Source organism: Dermacentor variabilis, chromosome 6, assembly GCF_050947875.1.
Source record: "Dermacentor variabilis isolate Ectoservices chromosome 6, ASM5094787v1, whole genome shotgun sequence".
Taxonomy (NCBI): Eukaryota; Metazoa; Arthropoda; class Arachnida; order Ixodida; family Ixodidae; genus Dermacentor; species Dermacentor variabilis.
The window spans coordinates 73,843,649-73,868,318 of record NC_134573.1 but is presented as its reverse complement, the minus strand read 5'-3'; the positions used below and the strand labels follow the sequence as shown (position 1 = coordinate 73,868,318).

The 24,670-nt window shown below is 46.3% G+C and overlaps 1 protein-coding gene across 2 annotated transcripts in view; it reads right to left on the bottom strand.

The window, feature by feature from the left end:
- Positions 1-11,026, bottom strand: part of LOC142584220 (uncharacterized) — a 28,446-nt gene extending 17,420 nt beyond the window's left edge. Inside the window, exons 1-2 of one of the 2 annotated variants that reach the window (XM_075694379.1) lie at positions 10,723-11,026; positions 3,125-3,276 (exon numbers count right to left, since the gene is read on the bottom strand). In XM_075694379.1, the coding sequence (XP_075550494.1) occupies positions 3,125-3,276; positions 10,723-10,848 (278 nt within the window). In that variant the 5' untranslated portion in view covers positions 10,849-11,026. The remainder of the gene's footprint in view (positions 1-3,124; positions 3,277-10,722) is intronic. The other variant, XM_075694378.1, reaches the window with a different exon arrangement.
- Between the last annotated feature and the right edge of the window lie 13,644 nt (positions 11,027-24,670).

Here is a 24,670-nt window from a genome sequence, read left to right as displayed (position 1 = left end):
AGCTCCCGTCCACGTCTTTCGTTCACCGTGCCTCGAGAGCAATAGCGATTTGAACTTACAAGACGCGCGCCAGCGCGCGACCCCGCGGCTCATTATTTCAGCCTTTGTAGACGTCGTTTGGCATTTTAGTGAGGCAGCCCGAGTACAGATATCTGTCTGGAGAAGATAAATTTGGCAGAGACGCTTAAAACTGCTAACGCGTGGGAATGCGAAAGGATGGCAGTTGCTTTGGTGAAATGTTTCCGCTTACATATGCATGCATCCGCAAGTCGTGGTGCACGTTGTAACCTTGCACGGCGTTGCTTTTGTGACGCGATGGCTGTGGTACACCTCATCTTACGCACTCATGATTTGACAGCAGTGTACTAGGATTTGGTGGGCTGAGCGGCGCCGTGCGCGCTAAGCCGTTGACGTCAACTTGGAAGCGGAGGTATGCATTGAAATCGAAGGTGCGACGCCTGGTGCGCCGCAGGGAAAGCGCGCATTGCTACACATGCGGAGAAGAGCGGCGTCGTCGAGTTCTATGTGGCGTCCGCGTTCGCTTCCTTTCTGTTTGTGCTTCGACGCCGCGGTGCTGGCTGTGCATGTTCGCGGCCTCTGTTGTTTGCACGTGCAGCAATGTGCGCTTTACCTGTGGCACACCGGGCACCGCACCGTCGATTTCAATGTATAGCTCCGCTTACAAATTGACACCGTTGGCTTCACCTCTCCCCGTTTCCACTAGCACGCAGTGAGCTTATTACTCCTATATCTTAGTACACTGCAATTTGGCGTCGGGATTGTTGTGTTTCTGTCATCTATGTTGCTCCTGCCCACTAGGGGGGATTGTCCAAGAAATGGCTACGCGCTGCTGAGCGGTGCCATTTCTTATAAAGGGGTCGTTAGCGCGTGATAGCAGACGATGATGATGGTGACCCGCAGGCCTCCGAAAGTGTTACATGAGCCTTGGCATGTAGGGAAGACGCTTTGCGCCGTCGGCTATTTTCGGTACTATGAGTTGGTCACGCCGCCGCTGGATTTTTGCAAAAGGGGGAACATAATACTTCCCTATCAATCTGTGCTCACGCCGCGCTAATCTGTGCTGCAGCATCTGTGCATACGTGAGGCACGTGGGCACGAGCCTTCACGCGCCGGCAAGCGTACGTGTAGTTTGGCTTTCACGGCATCGTCTTGTAGTGGCTGTTGTGGCCAGGGTTCACTGCCTCGGGTGCTCACCGAATGAAGTGCAGAGTACAGAAGTATTGGATTTTCTTTTGCGTTGCTAGTGATCTGACTTACGAGGCGGAAAGCGCTATCTCCGCGTCCACGCACTTCCCTGGCGCAAAGCACTCGTCGCTCACACCATCATCGAGGATGCACTCGACCCCCGGCTCGTTCACTCCAAGTATTCTCCGGTCTCAGCTTCGTTTGCTACACTTCTACATATAACCTCTTGCCTATCAGCTCGATCTATCACTTGCAAGGGCTTTTGTAAGTACTGTGTGCGCACAACAACCACGGGATACAACTACAAACAGAGCAGATACGGAATATTTCCTTAATAGCATGTATGTACATTTTTAATGGACTAGCGTAACAGGCGGATTTCAGGATTTTCTGCTGGAATGCGGCGACCAGGGTCGGAATTGAATGCGGGACCTCGAGCAATGCCACAGCCGCAAAGATACCGTGGCGGGCACAGAAGTGTGGATTTGATGTTCAACCACTTCCGTAATGTCGCAAAGACCCTGAGGTGCTTTAATGTGGCTTTGCGTCGGCGTCTCGCGTCAGTTGTCTGTTTGACAAACTTGCATGGTGTTCATTTTTCATGAATAGCAGAAACGTACCACACTGTATACTTTAGTTTGCCCACGACTGCTGTTTGCTTGCCTTTTCACGTCATTTAACCCTATTCCACCCTCTACCCCTGCGTGAGAACTGCGAAAGTGGGAAAGCTGTTTGTTTTTCCACTCGTTTCGCAGGTTCATCGGTTCTACCTCCCTCCCCCGTTCTCGGTCTCTTCTCTCCCTCCGCTCTACAGTTCGATACACGTCCAGTCTGATCGTGCACGTTAGTAGAAAGCTAAGCGCTGCAGTTTCTGCAATGCATTTAAGGGGCATCACGGACAGTTACAGCTGTAAAGATGCTAATGTAGTGACACCCGGGGAGCTCCAGAGGGCATTGTCCCCTTGCGACGCAGTGGAAAGGTCCGAACGGGTATCTAACGTCAACTTTGCGATGTGCCACGATCCTGTCATGTGTATACACGCCCCTCCCCCCCCCCCCCCCCCACCTCCTACGCGGTGTGGAAGAACGCAGCATCGGCGCAAAAGTCGAATGAAGAGGCAAAGAAAGCTCCGCCTTAAAACCCGTATGTAATATGAGCTGAGATTTGGGGATAGCGAAATGCGAAAAAACGTTTGTCACCCGCGTGTAATACGAGTCAGGAACAGTCAGAGAAAACACTTATTTACATCCGACTGCCCTCTTCAAACATCGCTGCCCTTGGTTGCGCTGTCCTCGAACTTTGTCGAAGAACTCGTCCCAGAGAAAGCCATCCTCTGTGCCGTCGAGCGTGTCCAAAACGCCGCACTTCCGAAAAGCGCGACAAACAAGGTCATCCGGGCTGCTCGGCAATGCGTCCGCAAGCACGTTCTTGTGGCCAATCCACGCCATGCTCTATGGCGCCTTCTGTACGCTTCCTGATGATGAGGGTGATGGCAACCATGCAGCAATAACAACTCTGGTTGAAATTTTGGTTTGGATCAGCATATTGTATGAATAAGGCATTTTAGGCTGCCTATAATTGGAAAAATATCTTCGCATTATATGCGGGCTGTTACGCTAATACGCGGGAACGTGTCTCGCGTGAGAGGTGTTTTGGTGTCTTTCCGGGCGGGGGTGTACTTGCTATGGTGCTAAATGAGGTGCAGAGGATGAAGAATATTGCAGCCTTTTATAAATCGCTTATCGAAGGCGAAAGTGCGCCAGGAATGTCCATGCTATTTTACCTTGCTAGAAATGAAATGGTGTGGGAATGAATGACCATGGATAGCTTCTAAGCACTCTGCGTGTAGGTTGACCACTTCACCCGAGTTCTCCTTTGCGACTTGTTAACTTTCAAAAAGGAAACGCCATATCTTACCTTGTAGCACTTTCATTTCTGTTGAATGACCACAGGAAGGCCGCTGACGGGACGCCAAGGTCGAGGTCGATGCGAGTCGCTGTCAGACATTTCAGCATTGGGTCCTGATTTACGTCCCTTACGGCCACGGCAAACTGATCCATAGCCAAGATCTGAAGTTTCAGAATAGAAACTTTCAAATTTATTCTACTGACAACACAGCAATCACAACGTCGATCTTTTTTGTTTTCTATATAGCAAGAGGTGTCATAATATAAAAAAACCAGTTTGGAGAAAGCAAGAGTACGAAGTGCTCATCGCTACACTATCTATGACAGTGCCCCAGACTGCACCCACATTTTCGGCCCCTGGAATAGTTATGCATTCAGCTAGTGCATACGCGTTGCATTGTGTTGTTTGGCTATAAAATTTTGCACGTGCTCCATACTGAAGAATTATTGAGACTAAAAAAAAAAAAAAACTTCAGTCTGGTAAAACAGGTCACTCTCTTATATTTGTTCATTTATCAAGGAATACGCACCGTTAATAAATGAGTAGCAAGAGCGGTAATTTGGAACGATCGTCTTTATATTATTACCTTTTGGCCTTCGTCAATAGCGCGCATAAACCCGCTTCCCTGCTACCACCAAGATTGTCCACGGTCCGGGTGCGACAAATGATAAAAAAGATAAAAGAAAACTATGCTCAAGACACAATGCCAAATGTAAATTTTTGAATTTCTTGCTGAAATTGTGGTATTATGGTGTGACTAATTAAGCTTTAGTTTTGAGTATGCTGACATAATCTTTGCGGAGAAAAGACGCATGAAAGCGCCCGAATAGATCAGGGAATGTTTTAAGTCAAAATTTTTATACAACAAAACAACAATGGACTGCGTCAGACGATGCCGGAACTTGATGACATTATTGTTCACGATCTGATGATGTCGGTCGGAAACTGATCCAGCGGAAGGACCCTCCTCCCCCCCTCCCCCCCAAGAAGAAGAAACAGACCATTGAATACGACTGAAGTGACTAAGAGCAGACACGGGACATATAAAGGCGACAAGGACATGCGCAAAATTTTAACTGATGTTTATTACAAGAAGGTATATATATATATATATATATATATATATATATATATATATATATATATATATATATATATATATATATATATATATATATATATATACTCACGCGTACTTCATAATCAGTTACAATCGTGCAAGTACAACATGGTTCTCACAAATAAACCAGAGTGCACCAAGGCCGCGTCAAGGCCTAAGGAGGCCTCCCACATACAGACCCCAGGTATGCAAATTCTTTAGCAGTCAATGCTAGGGATGGTTTGCTAACGCAGTTGCCTTCTGTGATGGCCGCTGCCTCAATGATGAGTCTAGTGTGTTCTTGCAAGTTGGTTGCTATTATTTCTGTTTTTTTTCAGAGTGGATGACATTTGCATTGGGAGCAACGGATTTCAAGGAAACTCTCTCTCCCTTTTTGAACTTTCTGAGTATGTTCCTGCGCGCTCGTCTACAAGTGTCTCAACACAAGCAGAAACAACGCTACGATCGTCGTCACCGTGATGTCCATTTTGTGCCCGGCGCCCTCGTGTTGCTTTGGTCACCATGGCGTAAAGTTGGTCTTTGTGAAAAATTATTTTCCTGTTACACAGGCCCATATCGCGTGCTCCGCAAAGTGACCGATGTCACCTATGAAATCGTTCTAGCCACGCCCACTACGTCTTCCGCTGTGAAAACCAGTGACATTGTCCACGTTGCTCGACTCAATCCCTACAACTCTCCATGCACCTTGGATATTTAACAGCACCGTGACAGTGCTTTTGCCGCCGGGGGGTAGTACAGTGAACTCTCACTTGAGTGAACTTCAAGGGACCGAAGGAAATAGTTCACTTAACTAAAAGTTCACTAAACTGAATATTCACTAGACCAACAGAAGACATGGCATACACAGTCAAAAGTTTGAAGTGCAATTCATGGAGCAAAAGACATGGCATTCATAGTGTTAGAAATGTGTGAAATGGAGTCTGTACATATCAGCAAGTACAAGGTTCATAACAGTTATAATGCTGCCTTTCTTACTTAGAAAAAAAAATCTGTTGTCTTCTTCTGCACTTGTACTTTTAAAGCACAGGAAGTAACAAAATTGTCCAAAGGGTCAATGTTTTTGTACACTTCTTCTGGCACAGCTTGCTGTTGACACAAAGTCTCTCAACTTTCCAATGTATGCTACAATCTCAGCTAGAGGGCTTGAAACTGGCTCGGCAGTTGCCTCTTCTTCGTCTCTTCATCGTCCTTTTTTCGAAAGAAAGAGACGACGACCATGCCACGACTAGCCGGTCGGGAAAAAACACACACCACGTGGTTTGTGGTGTGACAGATCGCCGCTTTGCTCTGGCGGCGTTGTAAGCGCCAGCGATGTTACTTTGCTCATGGCCTTCGAGATTACATGCTTGCTCGTTTTGTGCGGGCGATCTCGGAGGCCATGTCTCGTTGCCGTTCGTTTTCCGCGCCGCCGCTTTGCCCCAGGGGCGCTGTAGCGCCAACGACCTTACATTGCCGCTGGAGCGGCGGTTTGATGAGGGCGGGCATCGGTTCTGATCGTAAAAATAAGCCTTGGTCCTCTGAAGCGAGTTCGTTAAACTGATATGTTGACTGTTCCGAAATTCGTTTAAGTGAAACACTTTTGCATAGAATCTATAAGAAAACTGCCGGGGATTTTTGAAAAGTTCGTTATTCTGAAATATTCGATAAACCGACGTTCGTACAACTGAGAGTTTGCTGTATTGCGATATGATCGAGCGATGCTCAAAAGACGAGCCGCCGCGAGAACGATGACGAAGTGGGTCTGTGCCCTTGGCACGAGCGAGTGTCAGCCTGACTGCGTGGCTCCAGTGTAAATAGCGTGTAAATAGCCTTTTCGTCTGTGTCTTTCCACACGTAACAATATTTTTCCTCCTCCTCCTGCTGCCCCATGTAAATGCACAGTGTAAATAATTTACCAACTGTGCTTCCACGTGAGGATATTAAAACATGAGAAGAGTAACCGTGGGAATTTCAGACCATCATTACTTCGTGCCCATCTGCTCTTGCTTGTCATGTGTCTGCCCACGCTAAGATTGATGTTTGTGATAATTATTCATAATACAAAAGTCTGTTTTACCGATCCAGCTCAACTCAGCTTTCCTTTACTGTCCATTTAAAGCTCGGCTCATTCAAATATAGTAAGGATTGGACAGTATTCCAGAGGTGAGCTGTGATGCGCCTAGAACTACGGCATCTACTTGCGATGAAGGAATGCTACGCACTAAGAACGTTTCTAGAAAAGTACCGGCCTGAAACAGGGACGTCATTCCCAAAGTAGGTGCGGCCACAATTGAACGCTAACGACACAGTCAACTTATTATAGGGATTTGTATGTAAAGCCTCAGTTGCCAGTCTCACATACCCCGACCTCCCTTGTGCAAAGCCACTTCCCCAAGCAGAACTATAACCATAGACGTATCTACTCGGGGGGGGGGGAAGGGAAGGGCGAGGGGTGCACTGGCCCCCGATGTCAAAAGTGTGTGTGGAGGGAATATGCCGTTTGACCCCCCCCCCCCCCCCCCCCGCCCCAACCTTCGTCCACTTTAGAAACCGGGGACTGGCACTTCCGGCTTCCCGCTGGGAAGTCCAACAAAACTACACCACAAGCTAAATTTCCTTCTTAATAGAGTGCCCATGTAAGTAATGCTTTTCTTTGCTACGCATATCCATGCGAGGACAACGAGGATTGTCTTTTGTGCCTTCTAGGCACGCCGTGTAGCGAACGACGTGCGTTATTCGCTATACACGCTTGCGTTAGGCGGTTCTCACCTTAACCAGCTGTCAACTTGCGCAACTCGCATCATGCCCTGTTTTCTGGGGCCCCTAAAACAGTATTCGAAAACAGTAATCAGCTGGCCACAATTCACCTGTGGGCGAGGCGGCGATCCGGATAAAGTATTGTAATTATCCCCGCCCAACGATTGGTGTGCCTTACGGTATGACATCTTTGGATTATCAATTCTGGAATTATTTCTGGAATCAATTCTGGTATTCTGGAACATAGCGTTGCAGTCTCAATTTCTTATCACTATCAAAAATGTAATCAAGCCTCTTTCCGGTATAACCGTCGAAGTTCATTGTGTAATCACCATTTATCGTAGATATGCCCGCGAAAATGGCCATGTTCAAACATGCAGAGCCACTTTTGTGCTAATAGAAGATTCACTTGGAATTTTATCTAAACGCATGTGTTACTTCGTACTTCGCGGGTTTCATTTTCACGCTGTTTCTAAATAAGAGCTATACAATTGCTTGTTTCCCGGCAGTAGCAAAAGCAGCAGTTATCTCTTGTTTTGAAAAAATTAGGGCCACTTTTTAGTGGCGTGTACCACAAGTTTGCACACTGTAAAACAATTTACACCCTAAAACGAGAAAAATTGTGTAAATGGGTCTATAACTCACACCTTTAGGGTGTCCGTTATATAGATAACACCCTAAGGGTGTGAGCTATAGAAACATTTACACCCTTTTTCACTTTTTAGGGTGTAAATTATTTTACAGTGCAGTGTGTAAATTGCTTATGTGCTCTGAAAATAGTTAGACAATAGCCGCTTTCTCGCAATTTTTACCTGGTATAAACGGAATTTAGTTGTTTTCCCCCGGTATCCCACATTAGGAGTGACGAGCTATATGTAAGTTTCTCAATGAAGCGGTCTCATACTTATCGCTAATCTTAGAGTTTCCCATGCGCCTAAAAAGAACAGTACAAGAGAGGAACGCGAAATACCATGCAAATAGGACAATTTTATGCGCGATGCGTTGTGAAACATTCACTTTTCTGCTTTAAATGAAGGTGCCGCCGATAGTTATTAAACCCTCGTTGTTTCATGTATGTTCATGCGCATAACCCGATTCGTAGTTTGTTTTTTGGATGGGCTGCTGAGCACGAGGTCCCGGGATCGAATCCCGGCCGCGGCAGCCGCATTTCGATGGGGGCGAAAACACCCGTGTACTTACATTTAGTTGCACGTTAAAGATCCCCGGCCAGGTAGTCGAAATTTCCGGAGTCCTCCACTATACGGCGCGCCTCATAATCATAAAGCGGTTTTGGCACGTTAACCCCATAATTTAATTTTAATTTTTTGTTTCTCGGGTGCATTTGGTTAGCCAAACAAGGCATCTTGTTTACATTTGGGGAAAATCAGCGGCATGGTATGGCCAATGTGTAGACAATGTTCCAAATGGGTGGGTTAAATGCGCGTTTTCCAGTAGACCACGCATTCAAATGCTACATGCCGTTATTGGCGGTGTAAGACTTAGACGGCTGTGCTGGCATAATTACAATAACAATAGAGGTCACATTTTGCAAGCATAAGGGGAATGATATGCCAAGTTCATGCGCTATGGTAAATACTTGCTGAGCAAATATACGTTAAAGAATTATAAGCAAGTGTTCGAAAGCATCACGCTGCTGCTTTTATATAGGTAGGTTTCTCAATCTCCTAAGAGGTCTGTGCGTTTCCGATATTTAGTACCTTGAAGGAATAGGCAGAACTTTAGGTGCAATGCGTCGCGTAGGTTTAACGTATCTGGCTTATTTAGAAGGGTTGCGAATCCAATATTGAACACTTATATTCTTTTTCTTTTTACTTCTTCAGGCGGGATATACTAGTTTCGCCTGGTTGTCTCACGGAACCAAAGGAGGCAGCTTCGTTATCTTTGGTGACTGTAAAGACAAGTTAATGGGGGTTGTGTAAGTGAAGTTGAAAATGTATGAGTAATTGGGGCTTTATCAATACATTACTTATGCAGGCACTCTCCTTTAAATAGTCCTTTATATAAAGAACAAACACAAAACCATCAGAACCACATAATTGACGATAAAACGCTCCTGATAATGCGTAGCATGTAGCGCTCCCGGCATACGTTTCATGGTGAAAATTACTGTTGCGCAAGTCGTGCGGCGAGGGAAACTTGCGACGTGCGGAGTGACGTCACTAGCCGTTCGCATATAAGTGAAGCAGCCTAGCAACTGATTTCATGGTTCTTACAGCACCGCTATGGGTAGGTGACCCGTAGTTAACACTTCAGAGAAGCAGCGTTATTACGAGGCGTGCTGTCAAAATTACCGTTAGTCTCATCACTACCATTACTCTAAATTTCCATTGCCTCCATTCATCATCATCATCACCACCACCACCACCACCGCCATCATCAGCATCATCATCATCATCCTGGTTACGCCCAGTGCTGGGCGAAGGCCTCTCCCATACTTCTCCAACTACCCCGGTCATGTGCTAATTCTGGCCATGTTGTCCCTGCAAACTTCTTAATCTCATCCGCCCACATAACTTGCTGCCGCCCTCTGCTACGCTTCCCTTCCCTTGGAATCCATTCCGTAACTCTTAATGACCACCGGTTATCTTCCCTCCTCGTTACGTGTACTGCCCATGCCCCATTTCTTTTTCTTGATTTCAACTAAGATATCATTAACTCGCGTTTGTTCCCTCACCCAATCAGCTCTTTTCTTATCCCTTAACGTTGCACCTATCATTCTTCTTTCCATAGCTCGTTGCGTCGTCCTCAATTTAAGTAGAACCCTTTTCGTAAGCCTCCAGGTTTCTGCCCCGTACGTGAGTACTGGTAGGACACAGCTGTTATAAACTTTTCTCTTGAGGGATAGTGGCAACCTGCTGTTCATGATCTGAGAATACCTACCAAACGCACCCCAGCCCATTCTTATTCTTTTGATTATTTCAGTCTCATGATCCGGATCCGCAGTCCCTACCTGTCCTAAGTAGATGTATTCCCTTACCACTTCCAGTGCCCTCACTACCTATCGTAAACTTCTATCGTTACCTCCATTACTGCAAAGCAATAGAGCATTGCATACGGTTGTAGTGGTGGTTTTCAACAGCTTCGCAGGACATCTACTCTCGCAGGGCCGGGAGGGAGAGTCAATTTTTTTTAATACTGGAAATAATTTATGTTGATTGTACTTCGTTGCGTATAACCTCCAGAATACTATTACCTAAACTACCCATATGTTTATACTGTAGACTTAAACACGAAGTACAATTCCTTGTTTAAGTATTGAAATTACTTTTAGCGAACGTGCGTTTTTATGTATGCTGCACTGCTGCTACTTGGAGGGATCCGGAACCTCCGTGGGTCCCTTACTGCTTTTTGTCCTTGTATAATATTGACATCTTATACAGACGGAAGAGATAAATGTAAATTTAAATCACTTTTCGGGCGCCCGTGGTTGACCATGTGTCATTGATAAATACGGCGATGTCTGTTAGATACAAATATAACTGACAGGAGCATTTCCAGACTCTTTCACTTATTGTAAGAGTAATTCTCAATATATATAGGGGGAGAGCGGGAGGTCAGATCATCTGCGGTTTGCCCCCCCCCTCCTCCGCCCCTACTCTAGAAATGGTACGCCGCTGACTTTAAGCATACCTTCGGTACACTAATCTCCCGTTTGTGCCCGTTTCAGTTTGCTTCAATGACATCACGTCATTTGTAAAGAGCGTGGGAACGAGCAGCAGACTTTCCGTACCTTGAATGCGTTAGGAGTCTTATGGTGGTATTTGTGAGGCTTCCAGAAGGACCGCGCTGACGCAGACAACAGGGAGATCTGGAATGAGGCCAGTGCCAGGAGTGCGACTGTCCCCAAGAACGACATTGCTGCCAAAAGGGCGATGAAGGGATGACCGTTTGTGGCTTGGAGACAGTTAAAGCAGCACTCTGCACGTCCGCAAACTTACGGCTGGTGACTATACGGGTGAGTAGTCGAGCGTACACTGAAAGCGGCCAACGTTGAAGCGTGATGGCACTGGAATGCCGTTTTATGTTGTACAGATTGCGCGCAGCTGCCGCTCTCCTGACGATTGTGCAAGGTCGACTTGCCATCGTTATATTCCACCAGTCCCGTGGCCACAACAGCGAACAAGACTACAGCAGCGATTCAAGCCAAATTGTCAGCGTCTCTCCTGTGATGACCAGTTAGTGTTTTCGAAACGATGCCGTAGGCCAAACCGTTGGCACGTGCGTGAGCAGCAGAGCTAGTATTTCGCGGCTCCGGCAGAATAGCAAATGGGGTGACTCCATGGATGTTTACCTTGACAGCATGCCAACGGAAAGCGGTGGGAGTGATGGGGGGTTGGGCAGGCTATGGGCTAAACAAGAGAACGAAGGGGCAGAAAAACGCTGACTGACAACTAACTTCATTAGCAAAACGACGCTCATATGTATGAAAACGTACATCTCCTCAAAATAGAAAGAGCACAGGCGGCACATGTGTCCGCTATTAACTATACATGTAAACGTTCGAAAAAATGGAAAAGAAAGTCTTTCGTTGTCGCTTACGGGGATTGAAGCACGCAGGTGTTTTTCCTCAAAGCTCTGTCTGGCTTAATTCATCCTGGAATGACTTTGTTGGTGTTAGAAATTCCTTAGCATAACTTAGGTTTTGTGATGGTGTTTTTGTAAAGGTTTGTGTTTGTGAACTGCCGGCGAACTCACAGCTGACATTCTTGTGGTTTGCAGCAAGCATGCTGCGAGTGGGGTGGAATTGTTTTGTAGTGTACTCTAATGCAGAGGTAACAGACATCTTTAATAACAACTCGTCCGAGTTAGCGCTACATTATCAAAAGTTCAGCCAATAGCATCCGCCGACATTCTGAATAACTCACTCAATTTTCAATCAACACGGGTGGACAGTCGAAGCCTCAGCGCTTGGCCAGCGTTACTGGAGGGGGTATTTGTTTTCCTCAGCCCAATAGCTGCGTTCATTGGTAATGTTTATACATAAAAATTTTCATCAATGTTAGAGACGAAATGTTTCATGCATTTTGACGAGGCACATTGTAGAAGTTGGCAGCAGTTTCTGATCACCGTGCAGCAGACGACGCGCCAGCGTCCCACAACGACGACGAAGTACCTCCTCTTTTTCCGACCACGTGGCAAAAAGAGATGTGAACACAGATAAGCACAGAGCAATCAACGTGGAGAGGACATGTAACCTTGGTAGCTGCACCCTACTGTTGCGGCGCAGAGCAAAAGGCTGCTGATAAACGTTGGCCAGTTTACGTCCTAAAATACATGTTACGTATTTGCGGCCCGCGTCCTTCGTTCATCGGATAACGCTAGAATAGCTTCCAGTGACACCCGTGAACGTCCTGATCATGAGAAAAAAATCTACGGACAAATAAGATAAGAGGTATTGGGGGGCGAATCGCTGACTTTATCAGCTCACCGACATCCTTTAAATTAATATACACTATCATTGCATTCTGCCGGCATATTACCGCATTGGACAGATACTTGATGTAATACAAGAAAGCTTCACAGGTGAAGGGCTGCCCAACGCGAAATGAAGCGAAATATGCTTTGTTTGACTTCAAGAGACCGGAAGAAAGCGGTCTGTATTAAAGAGCATATGGAGAAGTTTGTGGTATCGCTGAGATTAAAGGGGAAAATGAAGTTAGGCAGGCTATCAAATCCGTAAGCCAGATAACGGGCTGTCAGAGTTAGAGAATGGATCCCAAGGGAAGGAAAAGGCATCCATGACGGCAGGTAAACAGGCGGAACAAATTAACCAACCAATTTTGAAGATTGCGAACGCACAGCAAAACAATGCATTGCAGCTTTGTGAATTTTGTGTTCTCTAAGCGTTTTATGCCGATAGCGACAAGGTGGTCAGTCCAAAGAAATTGCTTCGTCGTAAACTGCAGGCAACACCACACGGGAATGTGCAATGGCAAACAAAAGTTCGGAGACCATGGCAGCAGGAAAAAAAATTGATCCAAAATTCTAGGAATTGTCTACCAATCCGCCAGCATTATTTGACTGGACTGCTACTTCGTTTTTGCTTGGTTATTTAACTAATTTATCCATGCGTTCACACCGCTACCAAGCATCTATTATAAAATATTATAACGATTACATATGTTGATTTGACTAATTATCCATGCATTTAGCAGATCTACCACAACAAATTAGCCAAAATGCCGTCACAACCAGTTTAATTTTGCCACACCACAACATTCTTTATGTTCCTTTTGTGTTCCGACCTTGACGCGGCGAAAGGAAACGTCACCAGATATTTCCTTTTTTTTTTACTAAAGGCACCAGTAATCTACTATTGCACTATTATAATAATTATATCTGTTAAACTGACCAATTATACATTTATTTTGCAGGTGGAAGGCGTCAGGGGACGCAAGGATAGTGCTGGGGCACTCACCAAGGAATGCTTACGGATTACTGTGGGGCTGTAGGAAGCTAAGGAGAGGCGCCTATTAATGTCCTTTTACCTTGAACAGGCTGTGATGTAAACTGAGGACAAGGTAGCTTTTACTCCCATTAATCTTATGTGGCTGACGCAGACATGTGCTTGCCAAGTTGTGGCCCATGGTTCTAATCCCAATCAGAAGCATTTTCTTCGTTTTTTTTTGTTCCTACGGCTACCCAATCATCTACTATTACACTATAATAACAACTACGTATGGTAAATTCACCAATTATGCATTTGTTTTGCAGATATAGGGCGCCACGGGACATACATATTTTGCTGAGGTACTCGCCAGATAATGCTGACACATTAAAAACTAAGTTGTTTTGTAGCATGGCCTCGCAGCAGAAAGTAGCACAAATATTTCCTGCGATTGTTTAACACGCGTACCTGCGTTTCACCAATCAATAAAAGGCTGTATATTGAGGCTGCGAAATACATGTCTTTTTCTGTGTACCCACAGTCTCCAAGATCTATTGGGAGACTCTACTCATTCATCATGAATTTCCAGAGCACTCATGGCAAGAGCATCATAGCCCACAAGCTTACTAGGAGTGGTTCCTACACCTATGAGTTACACTGCCTGCACTATGGTATAAAGTTTGTAAACAGGGATAAGGTGCCTCAGAAAGGCTGGCCAACGTTTCGATAGGAGGACCTATTTTCGTCAAAGGCGGCCTCGTGCTCCTCGGCGTGTTAGTTTTAAATAGTTAGTGCAGTGACGTCCTGTGCGGGTGTTGTCGGTGGCGGTTGGTTATAAAGGGAAAGACTTCAGAGGTAATGAACGCTGCCGCCTGAAGTCTGTGAGCGTCGTTCCCAAGACGAGGGGACAAGAGAGGGAGAGTGGGAATGTGGCAGAAAAGAAAAGAAGGAAAACGAGAAAAAGAATGGGGAGACACCAAGAGGTGAAAAAAAAAAGAGAAAGACCAAGAAACAAAAGAACGAAGGGGGGCATGAGAGGGCGTTGGGGAGCGACAGCTTAGGGAGCACTCAGGAGTGTCGTTGGTGGCATGTTTTTGTGGCATTAGAAGAGCCGGTCAGGCCGTCAGTGCGCGAGTAACACAAAAGGCAAAAAAAGAAAAACATGAGTTGAAAGAGTGACTTGAGTAGCATAGCAGCAATGCATCGAGTAATCTTGAAGTAGCTAAGATGGTGACAAGGAGTCTACGGTGCAATATATGGGATAACTCGAAGGAAGCGGCATGATCTTTCAAGGGCCGTTAGCCCTAGTCGCTGAACGTGGGGGTCGTTGCGGCGGTATACAGAAATGGCGATACCCTGTGTGGCTGAGGTGCCGAAAAAGGCATACTGACGTCTGGGATTTCGGAATGCGTTGGTGAGGGTGTTTCGAAAGGTATATAAAAACGGACAAAAAAACAAGAGAGAGGGGGGAACCGAAACCGGAATAACAAATAGGAGGGTGACGTGCGCAGAAGCGGACGGGGGCAAGTGTACATGGGAAAAGGGGTTCGTACAGTTCATATAAACGTAAAAACATGAACGAGTATATTAAATTGAGTAGTAGGCAGCAAACAATTTTCGAAATGGAGGAATAGATGAGGTTAAGAATTGAGGTTAGCTGGTGGCATAATGTGTTTTGTCTCTTGGTTGATGATATGAGATTTTCAGATTTAAGTTATCGCTTTTAAGTATTCTAAGTTTCCACGTGACAAATTAATTCCCGTCGGGTGTAGGCAATTAAACTTGTGCATGAGGTATGATTCCGTATATTTCCTTTCGCGAGGTGAACGGAAATTTGTTTGTATTATACAGAGCCTTGCTTTGTCAAATGTATGACCATGTTCATTAATGTGGCTGGCTACTGCTTTAGGTAAATTGTGTTTTGGGTCCGCGTTGTGACCGTTGAGTCTTGTAGGAATTCGTTGTCCAGTCTCATCTATGTATTGTTAGCTACAAGCGGCACATTCTAGACAGTAGACGACGTTGCTTGATGTGCAGGTAAAAGCCGAAGTTACCTAGTGTGCGTAATTTGATGCTGTACTTTTTACTGCAGTAGTAGATTGAATATGCTTGCATGTAGAGCATCTGGGGCAGCCACAGGGACCGGTTCCCAACTTCCTCTTTGTCCATAGTTTGGCATGCACAAGAATATCTTTAAAATTAATGTTGCGTCTGTAGGCTACTCTGGGCGGGTCGGGAAAAATATTAATAAGTTTCTGGTTGCTAGTGAGAATTGGGTAGTGTTTACTCGGGATGATATTCACGTTTGGGAGTGCGTTTGAGAATTTAGTAGTAAGAAGAGGCGTTGTTGTTCTTGTGATCTTCGGGCGGGGCTTCAGGACCTCGGCTCGATCAAGTTTGGTTGCAGCGGTGTAGGCTTTGGAAGGTCACTGTTTGGGTGGCTCGTGTTTAATAGGGTTTCTTTAAGGTGATACAGTCTATCTATGTAGCCTTGGTTTTGAACGCAAATGCAACGTAGTCGTGTGGCTCTGCCTTTAAAGATGCCTTGTTTGCAATGTCTGGGATGGTGGCTCGTATATTCTAGGCACTGTTGTTTGTCGAAAGGTTTCCTATACGGCGTTGTCTTTAGTGCCCCATTCTCAATGTAGATTGTTGTATCCAGAAAGTTTATGCACTCCATTGAGGATTCTGATGTGAATTTTATTGTTGGATGAAAAGAGTTTAGAAATGCTACATATTTATCTAGACTGTTTTTACCATGTCCCCATATTATGAATATGTCGTCTATGTATCGTAGGTATCGTATGTATCGTGAGGACATGTGACACCTGTCAGCGGGTGGGCAAACCAGGGGACAAATCGAGGGGGCCATTGAAATTGGTACCTATCATTACGGAGCCTTTTAGACGGCTCGCTATTGATACAGTGGGACCTCTGCCGGTAACAACCACGGGGTACAGACACATTTTGACTGTGATCTGCCCAGCGACAAAGTTCCCTGAAGCAGTGCCGCTTAAAGAATTCAGCTCAGTTGATATTTGCGCGAGTTGGTTTTCAAATCCAGTCAGATCAGGGCACAGTGTTTACTAGCGCTTTGACGACAGCCTTTCTCGAAAGGTGCGGGGTAAAGCTGTTACACAGCTCAGTGTACCACCCACAGTCGAATTCCGTTGAGAAGCTCCACTCCATCATGAAGCGCGTGTTGAGAGCATTGTGTTTTGAACAACAAACTGACTGGGAGCTGTGTCTGCCTGGGGTGATGTTTGCATTAAGGACCGCGACGCATGCGGCTACGGGGTTTTCGCCAGCTGAGCTGGTGTACGGTCACTCGCTGCGGTCTCCGCTTCGCATGCTTCGAAACTCGTAGGAAGGCAGGGGCGAAGACCCAGTTGTGGTGGAGTACGTGCTTAGGCTCCTCGAACGCTTAAGAAGGGCACAGGAGTTGCCAGGTGAAGCAATGGCAAAGGCCCAGCAGAGGGCCAAGGTTTATTATGATCGGACAGCCAGGGTCCGTCGTTTTGAGGTGGGCGATGAGGCAATGATATTGCGCACATCGCTAAAAAACAAACTCGACGTGAAGTGGGAGGGCCCAGCACGGGTTGTTCAAAAACTGTCGGACGTTAACTACGTGGTGAGTCTGCCAGGAAAACGGAAAGCACAGCAAGTTTACCACTGTAATCTGCTCAAACCCTATAGACAACGGGAAGCAGTGGTGTGTATGATGGTAAACGTTCCCGAAGAGCTTCCGGTCGAGCTTCCGGGACTAGGCTCAGTGACGAACAGGGAAGACACTGATCAAGTCATTAGTGACTTAATCAGTAAAGCACCGCTGTCGCCTGAGCAGAAAACCGAACTACACCAGCTCTTACAAGAGTTTCAAGGTCAGTTCTCTGAGAGGCCTGGTAGGACTTCTGTCCTTACTCATGAAATAGAACTTACCTCCCCAGAGCCAGTACGATCCAAGGCGTACCGGGTGTCACCCCGCCAGCGCGATATTGTGGAGGCTGAGGTAAAGAAAATGCTACAGCTCGGTGTTATTGAGGCGGGTGAGAGTGATTATACCTCGCCTTTGATTTTAGTTGAGGTACCGGACAAGGAACCTCGTCCTTGCGTCGACTACCTCAGGCTTAATTCCATCACTAAGGATCAAATTTATCCGATCCCTAACATCGAGGAGCGCCTTGAGAAAGTTAGTAGCGCTCAGTTTATTTCCACCCTAGACCTTGTCAGGGGTTATTGGCAGGTTCCACTTACAGAAGAGGCTAGTAGGTATGCGGCGTTCATTTCACCAATGGGAACATTCCGTCCTAAAGTTTTCAGTTTTGGTTTGAAGAACGCGCCATACTGCTTTTCAAGCCTCATGGACAAAGTGTTGCGGGGACAGGAAGAATTCGCTTTACCGTATTTAGACGACGTAGCGATATTCTCCGCATCCTGGTCTGAGTATATGGCACACCTGCGGGCAGTGCTAACCCGCCTGCGCGAAGCAGGCTCGACAGTCAAGGCTCCCAAGTGCCAGTTAGCACAGGCCGAGGTTGTCTACCTTGGTCACGTGATTGGTCGGGGTCGTCGCCGCCCCTCTGAAATAAAGGTGGCCGCTGTGCGAGACTTCCCGAAACTGCGCACGAAGACCGATATTCGGTCGTTCTTAGGTGTCGCCGGCTACTATCAGAGGTACATCCCCAGGTACTCTGATATCGCGGCTCCCCTGACGGATGCTCTAAGAAAAACAGAGCCCCAAACAGTCGTCTGGGACGAGACAAGGGAAAGAGCTTTTAGCGCCCTAAAGAGCGCCCTAACAAGCCAGCCTGTGCTACGATCGCCAGACGACACAAAAGGTTCGTTGTTCAGTGCGATGCTAGTGAGCGAGGCATGCTCGTTGTACTGTGCCAACGGGAAAATGGAGAAGTGGAACACCCCGTCCTGTATGCTAGTCGTAAGCTGACCAGTCGTGAGCAGGTGTACAGCGCCACCGAGAAAGAGTGTGCGTGTCTCGTGTGGGCCGCTCAGAAATTGTCATGCTACCTAGCCGGCTCGAGGTTTATCATTGAGACGGATCACTGCCCTCTCCAACGGCTGCAGACCATCTCTTCCAAAAATAGACGTCTCCTGCGCTGGAGCCTCGCTTTGGAACAATATTCCTTTGAGGTGCGTTACAAAAAGGGGAGTCTCAACGGTAACGCCGATGGCTTAAGTCGAGGCCCCTAACGTAGGAATCAGCCTCAAAGTTGTTTGTTACTGATGTTTTTCTTCCTGAGGCAGGATTTTAACATATCGCTTTTGTTTAGTGTTTCAAAGTCATGACGTGCTTTCTAGCGCAATTTTCCAATTTGTGGACGCGTTCTGAGTGCTGCTAGACTACTGTAAGGAACTAGGCAGTAGTATAAAAGGGAAAAGAGCCTGGCATGGCTTAGTGAAGGTTGTGTCGTGCTTGCTGACTGAGCGGTTGAGCTTCGGCGTAGTTCTAACGCTTGCTGGGAACTAGAAAAAATGGCAACTCTCCCGAAGTCACTTTGCAGTGTCCTGTGTGAACCTGAACGTGAAAACGAGGCCTTCTCTGTGCGCTGCACTCAAGAAACGCCGAAGGACGACCGACTTCGGTTATGAGCATCATCGAGCGACATCCCTCCGGACAGCGGATGCAGTCCCCTGACCATCGGGATCTCCTTCTCCCGGCGGGGCGGTCTGTTACGTTTCGCCTCCGACGTGCGGTATAGCCGGCGCGGATGCAACGGACGCCGGGGCTTCGTTCACAGCGGCGGATATTTTGGCCAGTTCAGCGCTGACCCAACGCCTCCTGCTGAGCGCGTCCAGGCATGTTTCAATGCCACGCGTCTTCGTGTGTGTGTGCATGTTGGTGCCCACGCTTGTCAAAGCGCGGCAGCCGGGGAGAGGAGCTCCGCAACTGTGAAGCGAGGAGGTCTGACCGGCGCCGGCCCGGCGGATACGTCACTTCTTGTCACAACGTGTCCATGCACCGCCGTCACGTGCGCCTCTTGCGAGCCGTTCCTTCTTACCCTCGCCTCCGAGAGTATAAAAGCAGCTGCCCCCGGACGCCAAGAGAGAAGCTTCCATTTATTCAGTCGAGTAACGTGGTCTCCCGTTTCTCCACTTCGGTCGACCTGACCGGCCGCTCTTTTGCAATGCTAGAATAAACAAGTTGTTCTGTTAGCAGTCGACTCATCCTTTGCCCGGACCTTCGGATGCTTCCAGCTGTGCCCCAGGCCGCCAGGCCAACGCTACCCTTGGGGCTTGCGACCCATTTGCAATAGTGGGGTTTGTCAGTGCAGCGCGATTGGAAATCTGTTTCCAGAATCCCCATAACTATGTTCGTGTAGGTTGGTGCAAAAGGCGTACCTATCCTTGTACCATGTATCTGTAGGTAGTAACTGTTCTCAAATTCGAAGTAGTTATATGTTAAAACTAATTGAAGGAGAGACAAGTAGACTTCAGGAGAGTGTTGTGCATTGTGTGTAGACAGCGTTTGTTTTATTGAAGATGAACTACAAGGATTCGAATGATGGTGTACAGGGCTATGATATCTAGTGTTGCGGGAATTGTGTTGTAGGGTAGCGTGCCTTTAGGAATAATGTCCTCTATAATTCTCAGCCCATGAGGAGCATCTTCTGCAAATGACCGAAGTGCTTTTGGCAAGTCAACAAGGTAGTGGTTAAGTAATGTGGAGATGCTCTCTGTCGGGGTGTTGTTGTTTGATGCTATCGGGCGACCTGGGATAATAGCGGTGCATAGTTCAGCGGATGGAATTTTAGGAATTTTTTGAAGGAGGTAAAAACGCCCGGCAGTTTTGTTGCTTCGTTTAAGAAATTTGTATTCGGACGGTGTTATCAATTCTTCCGCCAAAAGTGATTTCAGCCTGTTGGTAATTGTCAATATGTAGGATAATGTGGGATCGTTATCTAGCTTGCGGTAATGTTCTGGATTGCTTAGTTGTTGTAAGCCTCGTGCTTGTATTTTTCTACTGGCCAAATAACTATACTTCCACTCTTATCTGCTTTCTTAATAACAATGTCATTCCGGCAATTAAGATTTGAAATGATAAGACTCTCCGACGCAGTTAGGTTTCTAGGTCGCTTAGATGTCTTGGATTGGCTTATAATTTCTTTAGTGGCAGTTTTAAGGTATATGTCAAGTTCTATGGCTTGTTCTGGTTAGGGAGTTCAAATGGATTGGGCTCTAAGTGGTGTCGTCCCGGTGTCTGGTGTACCTGCGAAAAAGTGTCTTATACGCATTCGTCGGGAAAATTCTGAGAGGTCCTTGTGAAGCTTGAATTCATTTATTGTGTTGTTCGTCGGACAAACGTTTAGGCCTTTGCTGAGTACGCCTATTTCTTTTTTACCTTATGTTTTTGAAATGTTACAACATTGGAGTGGTTTAATTTTGTGGAAGTTTCCCTCCCGTCTGGTACTTCTAAACTCGAGGTCCCTCTTGTCGGCGTGTGGTGGCACTAACCCTTTAAACCTAACATACCGAGGATGACGAGGCCGTCTTTGACGAAGATAGGTCCTCCTATCGAAACGTTCGCGAGCCTTTCTGAGGCACCTTATCCCTGTTTACAAACTTCATACCACAGTGTGCTATTCCATCTGTCAGCCCCTTTCGGACTACCTGCACTAGCCACTTGTAGCCTACTCAAGCGGTGGTTCTAGAGCCCTCCCGTAGCACTTCAGCTATGAGACGGAAACTGTAAGACAAAAAAATCGGCAGAGGCACTTGGGACTCCTTACGTGCGGATGTGCGCAAGTATTCTTGCCGCGTTGATGAAATGTTTTCGCTTAGGTAATCATCAACATGTCGTCGGGCATGCTGCGAACTCGAACGGCATTCCTTTTGAGACATGATGGCAGTGGTACACCTCATTTTACACGCTTATTATTTGGCGTCGAGAGTGTTGATGATGCCGAGAATGGTGCACCTCTGTCATGGCTCACACCCACTATGGAGGATAGGCCAAGAATCGGGTGGCAGGGTATAGTTAAAGAAAATTCCTGTTTGAAAGCGAGAAGTGCTCATTAAAAGAAAAAAATATCAGTCGTACCACTCTTTGAAGAAGGACGAGCAGCGAAGCCGTGACGTGGTTTACCTCAATCAGCGTATCTATATTTAGTTATTATTATTATTATTATTATTATTATTATTATTATTATTATTTATGTCACTGGTTTTCTGTTAACTCAAAAGAGCTTTAATGCTTTAATGACCGGGCGCACAGGAAGGTACAGCGTAGAAATCAGCAACACTGGCATGCAGATTTAAAAATGTACAGAGCGCTCTATAAGCGTCTTTACAAACGTGCGCACTCGATCTATATAGCACACATGAAGGCTAGTACTTCTAAAAATTCAAAAATCTCTTTGGAGGCACGTTCGCTAACAGTCATGCAACAATACGAAACAAGCTATCTCCCTACTCAGCGGGGACAACCAACCCGTTCGAGATGTCGCGGGCGCCTTTGCCCTACACTTCGGGTCTGTCTACAGTGAAGGGCACAGTGACGGAGTTAGTGAGCTTTCCAGTCTAGCGGCCTCAGTGAAACTTCTCTTTATGAGCTTCAAAGGCTTAAAACCGTCTTTTTCGTGTGGTCCTGATGACATTCCACCTGCTTTGATTAAGACGTACGGGTCCTTGCTTGTGCCAGTGTTTACTTGTATTTTTAATTCTGCTTTAAAGACGAACACATGACCAAACGCTTGGAAAACAGTGTGGGTCGTTCCTATATTTAAGTCAGGTGTAAGAGCTGGTGCGAGTAACTGCAGACCTATTTTTTTTGCAAGCGCAGCATCTAAATTATGACCTCAGTAAGGCGTTTGATGTTGTATGCCACAAAATACTCCTTCAAAAGTTGACAAAACTTGATCTGCACCATTCTGTCACAGCGCTGATAAGAAGCTTCCTACGCGACCGCTACGGCTACGATAGCGTGAATGATGAGTCGTAAGAACTTTGTGCGGTTACAAGCGGAGTTCCTCGAGGGTCTGTCGTGGACACTCTTCTTGCTGTACATTAATGACGTTTCGGCGGTCATTCAAAACAGTTCAGTTTTGTTAAATGCTGATGACGCCAAACTTTCCAAGCGATAAGAAAGTTCATGACTGTGCCGCTGTTCAGAAGGGAATTGCGAATTTCGCGTCATGGTGCGCTCGAAACAAGCTCGTTATAAACACATCAAAAATGAAAATATCAGGCTTCACGTAGATGACTAACACGGCTTTATTTCCCTATAGCGTTGAAGGGGTTCTCCTGCCAAGAGCTCAGGGAACAGAGGACCATGGAGTGTACTTCGACAACTCTCTGAGTTGCTCGCCCCACGCTCAACAGGTGAGTAAGTGTGCATTTCGAACGCTCGGGGCACTATGACTGGTGGCGAGAGACTTCAAACAACCTGGGCTGTTTATAATTTCACATAAGAGCGTATGCTTTCCAACTGAGGTTAAACAGTGCGAATAAAACAAGGACACGAGGACACAAATACGACAGACAAGCGCAGTCTGCGGTATTTGTTTCCTCGTGTCCTTGTTTTATTCGCGCTGTTTAACCTCAGTTCTAAATATGAACCAACTAGCCCTCATCAAGATCCTAGTAATGCTTTCCAGTTCTTGAGTATGCTTCCGTCGTTTGGGGGTGGTACTTGTAGGGGAAATGTTGAACTTCTCGAAAGTGTCCAAATAAAGTTCGCATGTGTAGTTAAACCGTGGTTCTGCAAAAAGCCTTCTATGACCATAGAGCTGGGACTCACGTTCATATTACAAACCCTCACCTGTAGATGTAACAAATCGGATGTTCTTTCTCTCCGCATTCAATTCGTGGAAGAATCTGCTGCTTGTGCTTGATTTCTAATGTGCGCTTTAACGTTCTGCAGAGAAGCACAAGGAAACAGCGCGCCTTTCAGCCTTCCGATTTTTGTGACCCTCTGTCTAGAGTGCAGGCGACATATAACGTCCAATCAGAGTGCCTGGATATCTTCATGCTTTGTTTTATTATTTTGCTGAAAGGATGGAGCTGCAGAGCAATTTCAATAACTGAACAAAAACGACCATATGTTGTGCGTTCCGTGATTCTGTAATCTTTTCTTGTTCTGCACTTTTGCTTTGTATTCTCTTCGTGTATACAGGTAGCGAGGCACTGGAAGTGGTAAGGGAATACATCTACTTAGGACAGGTAGTGACCCCGGATCCGGATCAGAAAAATAATCAGAAAAATAAAGATGGGCTGGGGTGGTCTGGCAGGCATTCTAAGATCATGATCAGCAGGTTGCCATTATCTCTCAAGAGAAAAGTGTATAAGAGCTGTGTCTTGCCAGTACTCATGTACGAGGCAGAAACCTGGAGGCTTACGAAAGAGGTTCTACTTAAATAGAAGACGACACAGCGAGGTATGGAAAGAAGAATGATGGGCGGAACGTTAAGGGATATGAAAAGAGCAGATTGGGGGAGAGAACAAACGCGAGTTAATGACATCTTAGTCAAAATCAAGAAAAAGAAATGGGGGGGGGGCAGGGGTAGGACCTGTAATGAGGAGGGATGATAACCGATGGTCATTAAGGGTTATGGAATTAATTCCAAGGGAAGGGAAGCGTAGCAGGGGGTGGCAGAAAGTTAGGAGGGTGGATGAGATTAAGTTTGCAGGGAAAACGTGGCCACAATTAGTACATGACCGGGGTAGTTGAAGTATGGGAGAGGCCTTTGCCCTGCAGTAGGCGTAACCAGACTCATGATCATGATGATGATGACACATTTTATGCTCGGCTAAAATCGCTATTCGCGAAATTGTTCTTTTTTTGTGTGCACGCGTGTGTTTGGGTGCGTGTGTTTGAGTCGGTGTGCACTGTTCTCCCTGTGCATTGTTTTCGCAAGTGTGCCAGCACCAAGACCCTCGAAGTTGCTCCTGGGCGCTTTAATAAACACCTTTCATTGATTGATTGATTGAATAATATTATTGAATGACACAGACAACAAATACATCATTTGACTGTGGAGTGCTTTATACTCATTTTTTATAAAGTAGTGACTTGCCCAAGAACCGCCACACGGCAGACGCGAACTCCACATGTACAACTTCACTGTGAGCTACGTAATCAATAAAACTGGAGACAAAAATTTGTTTGTGTCGACGCGACGCATAGATATACGGACATCGACCACTGCCGCAGGGTAGCTATATGCAGCTATATTGTAAAAACCAAACAAAAAAGAAACAAAAAAGAACGAAAAGAGATGTTGGAATAGCTATAGCAGTATGCGAGCGAGCAGTAAGACCACTGGAAGGTGAATGT